The sequence below is a fragment of the Medicago truncatula genome, chromosome 2 (assembly GCF_003473485.1).
Source record: "Medicago truncatula cultivar Jemalong A17 chromosome 2, MtrunA17r5.0-ANR, whole genome shotgun sequence".
NCBI classification, from domain to species: domain Eukaryota; kingdom Viridiplantae; phylum Streptophyta; class Magnoliopsida; order Fabales; family Fabaceae; genus Medicago; species Medicago truncatula.
The window spans coordinates 44,401,649-44,411,946 of record NC_053043.1 but is presented as its reverse complement, the minus strand read 5'-3'; the positions used below and the strand labels follow the sequence as shown (position 1 = coordinate 44,411,946).

The window sequence follows — 10,298 nt, the reverse complement described above, 5'->3', positions numbered from 1 at the left end:
TTCTACTAAAAACCAAATAGAGTTAACACTAAAAAAAATTGGGATATAATTTCATTGTCCTTTTTTTTTAGAAATATTTTCATAACCATTTACATATGGATGGACGTGGAAGTAATTCAATATAAATACGACCCAACTGTCCATTGCTTTTCCATGAAACTTCCCTAGCTACTTGCATTTTCTTCTTTTTCTTTGTTAAATAAGTGCCCACCAAAACAAAAACAATGAATCTCATCACTCCAAGGGGAAATGAGATTACGATGTGCAAGAGGCTTTCAAATCATTCATCAAATTCGTTAACCAAAACCATTATGGACCAAAAAGAAAGTGATTAATATTAGAAAAACGATTTTTTTTTTTTACATCAAAAGTGTGATGTCAAATACAATGTCATTCTCTCTCAAAAAAATAAATATAAGATATAGGTAAACAAATACGGAGTCGCATTTTTTTTGGACAAGAAATACTGAGTCACAAGAAGTGTATGTATTTTGACATTTAAATAACAAACTTTCAATATTATACACAATCAAAGCTCAAAGTTCTATGGCCTCTCACTTATGTCCCTCTCATGACCACTCCCTCCCTTACCCATCTCTCCAATTCCCTCTTGGAACATATAAAGGCTATCAAAAGGAGTTAAGTCATCATCAACCACCCTTTTCCATGTAAGGGTTCAACGTTGGTCCTAAAATGCCCTCAAGGGTTAATAAGTATCAACAACTACTACTACTACTACTACATATCCTCAATGTTCTTTTCACACCCCCTCAATATAATACAAAAGGATCAATTAATGGTCCAAGAAAGTGCTAGGAAAATAACAAAAGATTCTAGAAATGGAGGATATTTTTTTTAGAGTAGTGGATTAATCCCTTTTTTAGTTTTAGCCATGACGAATGCCCATGAAGTAATTAAAGTCATGATGTTGAACCCTTAGTTGCTTCAACCATGAATCTGCCACACTCAATAGTGACATTAGTCTTTCTTGGTCCCGACCACGATTTCCTCCAATCCACACATTCCCTCCTTGCATCTTGTATGTTGCCAATCCAAATGCTGGCAAAGAGATGCTTTCCCCTTCCTTTTTCTTCTCTTTCCCACCCTCAATATCATCATCAAGGTCCATCCCTATACATAATCAAACACCTTTCTTTAATTAGTATGGGAAAAATTAAATAATCGTAGGAGTAGTTAATGTGACACACTTGATGCATAACTAGGTCCGAGTTAGGTTTCTCTCACCTCACATGACTAAAAATATACAATAATAGACGGAAAAACTCAAACAAATTGTTACTTTTTTTGTTTGAATCTTTCTGTCTTCAATTGGAATTTTTTCAAACATGATCTCAACTCATTTGATACAGCTTAAACAACTTAATTGTAATCGTTATATTTAATCTAATGATCAATATTTGGCTAGAAAGACATGGTACAAAGAATCCGAGTTCAATAATACTAATATAGGATAAAACTAGCATCTAATGTCATAGACATGTCTATGTTTTAATAAAAATATCATGAAAGTTGGGATTTGATTGGCAATTATGTAAAAGTAGTTATGAGTAGTTTGAATCATAATGAAAAAGAACATCTATTGCATCTAGCCACCTATGGTACTATAGCTAAGTTATGTCCCTCAATTTAACATCAAAAAATCATTAATGAGAAATAAATACCTTGAAATGAAGATGAAAGTGTGTGGTAAGTGAGGAAGCATGTGGAAAGATCTTTGATTGTTCTTCCCATGGGGATGTGATATATTGGGTACCTGAAAAACAAAAAGTATATTCCTCAATTAAATAAATTTGTTACAAAGTTACATTATTATGTTGAAAAAGTAATAATAAGTAGCTAAGAGTAGGATAGGATAAGACAAAATTGATTACCAAGCAACAGCCATCCAACTTGCTGGCGAAAGATCCACACTTCTTAATGACATCAACCCTGGGTATCTTTGAGCTAATTCAGATATCTGAAATTGAAAAAAAACCATTTGTGTCACAAATTCAACAATAGAATATATATGCTTTTTGCACATTACCATTTATTTATATGATATGATTGATGTATTTTAAGTTCTTTTTGTAACAAGCACCATAATCCATCCAAGTTAGACAAAAGTTATGGAAGAACATATGCTATAAAGCATGACAAATACATCGATAGGAAATAAAGATAAAGGAATATTCTTAATTTCCATCTTGATAAGTTTAGAGGAAAATAGTTCCTACTTATTCAAAGGTCAAAAGTTAGAATTTATCTTTCTTAGGGATGTCTATATGTCACTATTCACCAAATTATTGTTAGGGTAATAGTGTCCCAATTTATATCCCTAACCAATTTAAGAAATCCAAAAGACAAACAAACATAGATATAAATAAACTTTTAATCAAGGCAACAAACAAATAATAGAGAGTAAGAAAAAATTAATCATTTAAAAGTCAATCGAATTGATGAGTCAAGAAACATTGAAATTCAAAAGAGTTATGATTAAAGTATTCGGAATTCCTGATTGATGAACCGAGAAACATTAAAATTCAAAAAAGTCATGAAGTAACTTAAAAACTAAGGTGACCCACTAATATTTACCTATAAAAAATCATAGAGTAACTCATAAGAAAACTAAGGCAAATAATTTACACACCTTATCCATTAGAGGAACTCTTCCATATGGATTTGATCTTTCAAAATATTGACAATAGAGATGACCCAATCTATCATTCAAATGCCAGAGACAATCTTGTTCATATCCTCCTTCTTCTGATGAAGTTCCATCCCATCTCCATAATTTATCACATTCACTCTCATCACTAAAAGAATCACTATATGAATCCCTTGTCTCACAGTCACCTGATTCTGTTTCATCCCTGAAATACCCATTTCAAATTCATTAATTAATTTCTCTTAACAACACCAATCGCAATTCAATTAATTAATCCTATGTGAATTATGCTACCAAATCACAATCTAAGATATTTCCATAATTTACACAATCACTCAGAGCATCTCTAGATTAATGATGAATTTGTCAAAATCACGACTTATCAATGTAATTTTGACAAAAGTTATACTTCAACAAAATCACTAAGTCACCCTAATTTCGTCAAATTTACTATGATTCCAATACAGTAAAACAAAAATATAGCCCACCACCTAAAACCCATCATTTAAAAATCATTATTATACAACGAGTGGAAAAGTTTGACCATAAGAAACAGTAACAAAATCATAATTCATGAACATGATCTTTACATAGTGGGGTTTCAATATCAAAATGTGTTAGACATGTTGGGAACACCTATGAAAGCAACAATGGTGGAATTTAATGAAGAAAAAAAAAAAAACTAAAACTTAGTCAAAACTATAATGATCCAATCCAATTTTCAACCATATAAATCAAATTTATTACCTGAAACTATTGCTGGTGAAAATCTGAATTGCAGAAAGATAAGGCACATAGTACTGTACAAGTGTTTCTCCACTAGTTAACGTGATTGGAACACCAGCTCCATAAGCACTCCATTCATCATAACATTTCCAAAGATCACCTAAGGTGAAATATTCAACTTTTTCTCTCTCCCATGGTTGCCATAAACCGTTCAGGTTTGTAATCTCAGACTGCAACAAACAAACAAAAAACAAGACAACAACGTTAAAAAGAAAAAAATAAAATCCAAGACAACAACAATAACATATTCATAAGATCATGTAAAAACAAAGATGAAAAATAAGAAGAACAAAAACCTTAGGTAGAAATTGAGATTGAACAACCGGTGTGGTACATCGAACGAAACAATCAAGATTAGAATGCATTGATCCTTTATTATAAATCATGATTTTAGAGGGAGAAATGAAAGATAGAGAGAGAAGGGAGGGAAGAAGAAAAGAGGGTGTTTTTCAGCTTCTCTCCCAACCCTAAAAACAGAGAAAACCCAGAGAGAAAGAAAAAACAGAGAAAAGGGTATATATAGATATTAATCAAGGATTGCAAGTTTTGTGTTTCAAAGAAGGAAAGAAAGAGAATTGAAATGCAAATTGCTTCAAGTAAAAAACTTTCTATTTTTTAACGTTTAGACACCTATTTTTTCGCAAAATCTAAGTGTCATAAAAACTATTTTTATCTGTTTCTCTTTCAATGTTTTTGTTATTCTTCTTCTACAATGTTGTGGATTCAACACACGCTATGTCTAAGGCTTGAAGAAAACTCAAAAGAAATCTACTTTGTTCAATGTTTAAGAAACAAACATAGAAATGAAGCAAGATAGATAGATAGATAGAGTATTCACGTTTGAAACTTAAGGAGCGTTAAAAGTGGACGGTGTTTAACGGAAAAGTAGGGTGGCTTTTCCTGAGAAAATGGACACGAAAACTAAGAAGAGAAGAGAAGAGAAGAGAAGGTGTGTGTATGTAGCTAGATGAAACCGAGAATTGTGATTGTAACTGATGAGAAACAGAGGAGATGGGGGGTTATGGATTGGATACACGGCAATAATTATGGCAACACCATTACATTATTTATACACACATTTATGTCTTTCATCTGTCCCTCCTAATACTCAATCATATAATATCATCTGCACGTAACTGTCGAGACTAATCACTCGAGTTGTTAGGATGATGAATGAAAAAATTTTCTTTTTAAGAGATTTAACTTGATGTATTTTCGAAACTAAATTCAAACTTAGAATATCTAATTAAGTTGGAAGATATCATTTATCTTATTATTCAAATGTCATTCGATTTATATTGTCAGATCATTATTATTGTAAAAAAAAAAATTGATAGAAATTATTAAAAAAAAAGAGAGAGAAGCTTATAACTATACTAATATGTTTTTTATATTCCTCGATAAAGTTTTAGAGTGTTTATTTAGATGGATTAGTTTAACTTTTTAAAAAACAATATGCATTTTATATCAGTGATTAACCTCACTAGGGAAATATTTTAATGCATAAGATGGATACTCATCTTTCAACAAAATTTCTCCCCACACATGAGTGAATCGTTGATCACTTGCTTAACATGTTCAAATCTCTTATCACTTGAGCTAGCTATATTCTAATAAATTATATAACATTGTTTCTTGGTTTCTCATAAATTCTCACAATAAAAAAATTATTCAAATTATTGTCAACACTAAATATGAGCATATATGACCTTTTCCACTAAAGAAAACTCATATTATATTATAATAATATTATAACAAAAATATTAATATGATATATAATATATTTTCTTTTTTTTTAAGGGAATGTAATTTTTTTTTTTGAAGAACTGAGGGAATATAATATATTTTCTTTGTTTTTATATTAATAATTTGATCATGGGACGAGGTTTGTTGGTATACCACAACCCCGTAGCTATCATCTTTGGAATTTTGTTGGCCTCGTTCATAGATTTAAATTTACCAGCCTATATATATTTATTAGAGGAACAAAAAGAGTTTTATTTTTTATATAAAAAAAAATGTAAGTACACCAGATTCTTTTTTAATGCAAAAAAAAAAAAAAAAAAAAAAAAAGGAAAAGTGGAAATGTAAAAAGAAAACAAGAAATCTTGAATACTTGTTAATTTTGTACAAAATACATACTTTCCATATATGTTTGAATGGTTTTGTTTGTAATCACAACTCCAAAACTAAAAATTAAGTTCTCTCTACCTTTCTATTTTATTTTGGATAGATATTTTTTGATAGATAAATGTGTTTTGAGAGAAGATAGATAAATGTTAATGTAGTATTTTTTTTTTTTTTCTTTCACCAAGATGTAAATTTTGATCTTTGAAAAAAAAATGAATTTTGATCATTTAACTCATCAGACCCTTTCAACGCTTAACTCAAATCCTTAAACTACCCAACCTCCCTTTATTAATGTTTTATAAGTAAGTAAAACTTATTGGTTCCAGGTTGTAAGTTTTAACGTAAAAAGTTCCACTCTTTCTTCACCCGTTAACTTCAATGAAAGTGTTATGTGACAGCAAAGTTATTAATTTACATACAACGAAAGGCTTTATAATTTCTCATTCAAAAGAAATTATATAATTAGGTGTCGGTTATAAAACCGTAAAGTACTGTTTTATGATTGGTGATCACAGCTTACAAATAAAATATTAATACATCACAATCTTATCTTATAGTATATAAATAAACGACTTTATGTTCTAATTTAGAAATTATTTGATGAAGTCGGTGGTCGTTATAGTCAATTATATCTCCCATAAAACTTTAATGGAATTGAGATTTAAATGTCACATATGATGTTCATTCAATCCTGGTGGAATTGGTCCTCAAATAGTTAGTCCTTAAATCAAATATTGAATATCATAAAAAAAGAAAATTATTACCATAAAAAGAAACTGTTTTTGACTTTATTATAAATTAATTACACAATTTCAATGTATTAATTACTATATAATTTTCTTTTTCATATCTTTAACCAGTGCCCCAAGACACCGGTTAGCATTTCCCAAAAAGTAATTATATTAAATTTTTGGAATAAAATCTCGAATCTTTTACATACACACAAAAATATGGTTAGGTTATAGTTTGGATCAAGCATTGAGGAGGAAGTCTACTTAAAACGAAGCAAACATGAGTAAAATGCAGTCAAGACCCGATATGCCCACATCAACAATAAGAAATAAGGCAATGTGAAAACTAATTCCGACATCATCCCAAGAAACATGCACAACAACAAATAATAGATCTATAGGCATTGGTGTGATTATATTGTTCCACATATCAAGTAGCTCATTCAAATCTAATATAATCCCTCATACATTTAGCTATTCAGCTACACTGAAGCATATCACTTATCCAGAATGATATTAAAGATTATCTTAGGTATCAAAATTGTGTTAATTCGGAGGAAAATTTGGTTTCTGGTAAAATCAGAAGGTTTGACGAGTTTGACCGAGTTAACACTCGGTAAACTCGTGTAAACTCGACTGTTTTTACCAAGTTTTACAAGTTAACATCTAAAAAATAAAATAAAATATTTTTTTTCAAAACCCAATTCATTTTCTACAAGTCCAAAGACTGAAATAGTTACCTTTACATTAACACGTTGTTCCTGAAATGAAACGTTTCTTTTTCTTTCTTCTCTGAGTTCTCAAACCATAAACAGGGGAGCACATACCAGTTAGGGTTGCGATTCCGACTGTGGAAATTCATATTTCGATGTCGGTGATTGTGACGCCGGTTAGGGTTGCGGTGGTGGTGTTTGCTGACCTTTTTGAAGAAATTAACTAGTTTATTTTTTAGATAGTTTTATTAGCAACTTTAGGAATTTGTGAAACTTTCTTTTTTGGATGGCTTAAACTTAAAGACTTATGAAACTTATGATTTTGTGCGTTAATTTTTGTATTACGATGTTAAGTTGAGCATAATGTTTTATTATGGTAGTTTGGTATAATTTGTCTTTGTAATTAAGTCATATTTTGCATCATTGACCTATTTACAATATTTTGAATAAAACCTATTTACAATATTAAATTAGCTTATATATATCATGCATATAATAAATTTTATATAATTTTAATTTTAGGTAAACTCGTACAAGTTCTCGAGTCGAGTTAACCTAGACAAAATGAGTTGAAATAAATTCTCAAATTGCAAAACTTTGCTCCTATGTTTTATTAACTTTTGAGTTAACATCTCAAGTAGTCCCCCTAATTTGGACGAGAGCTCAAAATTGTCCATGTAAAAATAAAAATACAGATTTCACCTTTGTAGTTTTAGATTCTTCATAATTAGATATCATCCTATTAAAAAAAATATTTCTCAAATAGCTTATGTAATTTATGCGAAATCTAAAAATAGTTTCTATAAATGTTTAAGATATGAAGAATCTAAAATTACATACGTAAAATACATGCTTTTTATTTTACAGAGGCTATTTTACGCAACTCTCCCAAATTACATAAACTATTTGATGTATTTTTTAACAATTTTTTTTTAGAGAGGGAAGGTTAAATATATTATATTTACTTTTACTGAATTTGAATTAGTATTAAATTTATCAGTCTTATTAAGTTGTTTTTTTAAGATAAAAAATAAGTTGCCTTTTAGGTGGTTACAAAATTAATTTTAATATTTTTAATTTTGCAACAAATGAAAGCATTAGTGTAAGTTTTACCACAAAAGTCTTTAGAATTAAAAAATGAAACATTAGTTATTGAAAGCGAAATCCTTGTCTGAAAGCATGCAACTACTAATATCTCTTACTATTCACGACTAAATTCAAGTCAAGTGTCTTAAAAATTTGTTAGCATATTTAAAATTTGTTTATATAGCAAAAGAAAAAGTACAGTTATTATAATGATAGTATAGTCTCTTTATTCTTTTGCTTCTAATTTTGTACCTCCCTTCATAAAGTGAGAGATCAATAGAAGTTGGGGAAACCGCGTGAACGTAGGTGCACGGATACATCTAAATCTAATACTCAATGTTAGTGTGTGTTTACCATTTCTACCATGAAAACAAATGAATGTTTAGGTTTTGTTTGGGAGTTTGGAGGGGAAGGGAGGGGAGGACTTTGGAGGATTGAAAATATATAGAAAAATGAATAAAAGATTCACATTTTTTGAAAGAACAGTTTTTTAGAGAATGATAAACTAATACTTATGATTAATATACTTTTAATTTTAAGAATATTATAACAACATAGATTGAATTTGGAAAATTCATATAAACCCTCCATAACCTCCAAAAACCCTCCCCCAATACAATTTTTGAGTTCCCCAAATGAGGGAGATTTTTTATTATGAGTAAAAAATTAACCTCCAAGACCCTCTTCTCCCCTCCCAATGTCTTCTATTTCTTCCACTTGCTCATTCCTTTTTTCCAAAACCCTCCCCTCCCCTCCAAACTCCCAAACAAAGCCTTAGAATATGGTAGAATAGTATACATCGGTAAAATACCTACCGACAATATAATAAAATTAAAGTCATTAGAATATCGGTGCATCCGGATCTACAACGTTGACGCTCGAATCATTGATTGAACAATCAATCTTTTAATATAAACCAAATGAACATTGCAATAAGACGGGATATCAAACAACGTCACACAAGACGACGAACAACATAACACTGCACTCGTACGAAGAAATCACGAAGAAAAAAAAAGAACTAGATCTATGTGAAATCACTTATTTTGATTGAAATACATAGAAAATGATGAAGATGAGTGATTTTGAATCAAAAAGTGACCCAAAACATCCCTCTTGATGAAGAAATTAAAGGGATCGGAGAACCTGAAGAAAGAAAACCAGATAAATTGTAATATTTATATGATAATATTTTCATAACGTCGAGATTTTTTTTTTTGTCAAGTAGTTTTCACCTTTTTTAAGGTGAATAAGTGGGGTGTTGGGAGTTCGAATCTTAATCTATCAGGAGTTCGAACCCTGGCCCCTACATATAATAATGAATATCCCTACCAACCGAGCTATGTTCACGGGGACAGCCGAAACTTATAAATTGACATATTTTATAAACTTCAATGATACTTATTATTTTTATATATCTTAGGGAATAAATTAGAGAGAGTGGTACTTCAAAACCAAAATTAATACTTTATTGTAATACTTCTACTTATATCATTAATTAATTAACACTTTGTGCCATTGTTTTGTGATGTACCTATACAAAACTAAGAGTAAACTTAAACACGACGTACATAACTTAGAGAAAGAGAAATGACTAATGCATTGCACGGTACAACATGAACAAGCAAAGCCACAATTTTGACATGGTCTTGATACGCAAACGAAACTGAATTCGTTCAGCCCTCTGAATTAGACAGCACGGCATTGCATTATATAACCTTATGGGCAACCACCAAAACTATTCAAACTAAACAAAGAAATTATTGACATTTTCTTTTTTGAAAGAAGAAATTATTAATTTATTACATCATATTCACATTTCTTGACTTGGTTGTATTTGTAGTTTGTGCATGTAATTTGGAGTTTTATATTTCAGGGGGATATAAAAGAACAAAAGATGGAAGACGTAAAGAAAATGTCAGTAACAAACAAAGTAGATGAAGTTGCAAAAAATCTGTGGGGGCCCCTCTTGTTTGAACAGTCGGTCTTTACTTATGTGTGATTTTGGCTTGACAATTTGTTAAAAAGAAATCTTAACGAGTGCTTCGGAGAAACTCTTTATGGGTCATAAATGAAAATTTTTTATGAAAAGTTGTGTATTTAATGCATTGATAATTGAACTATTTCACTTTTCTAAAAGAATAATTTCCTAATTTAAAATGCTTAAAGAGTATCCCGGAAGCA

General features: G+C 30.1%; 1 protein-coding gene across 1 annotated transcript; it reads right to left on the bottom strand.

Moving 5' to 3' along the window:
- Positions 1–464: 464 nt before the first annotated feature.
- LOC25487628 (uncharacterized) lies at positions 465–4,573 on the bottom strand. The gene is made up of 6 exons (XM_013609611.3): positions 3,751–4,573; positions 3,416–3,624; positions 2,651–2,873; positions 1,893–1,978; positions 1,683–1,774; positions 465–1,131 (listed from the first exon to the last, which is right to left on the bottom strand). The coding sequence occupies exons 1-6, from the start codon at positions 3,838–3,840 to the stop codon at positions 887–889; spliced, it is 945 nt and encodes a 314-aa protein (XP_013465065.1). The 5' UTR covers positions 3,841–4,573; the 3' UTR covers positions 465–886.
- Positions 4,574–10,298: the final 5,725 nt, after the last annotated feature.

Excerpts from the sequence above, each read along its gene's own strand:
- LOC25487628 (XM_013609611.3), bottom strand. The coding sequence starts at position 3,840 with ATGATTTATAATAAAGGATCAATGCATTCTAATCTTGATTGTTTCGTT. Across the intron at positions 3,625-3,750 it reads AATCTCAATTTCTACCTAAG|TCTGAGATTACAAACCTGAA; the intron begins GTTTTTGTTCTT and ends TGTTTGTTGCAG. Across the intron at positions 1,775-1,892 it reads AGTTGGATGGCTGTTGCTTG|GTACCCAATATATCACATCC; the intron begins GTAATCAATTTT and ends TTTGTTTTTCAG.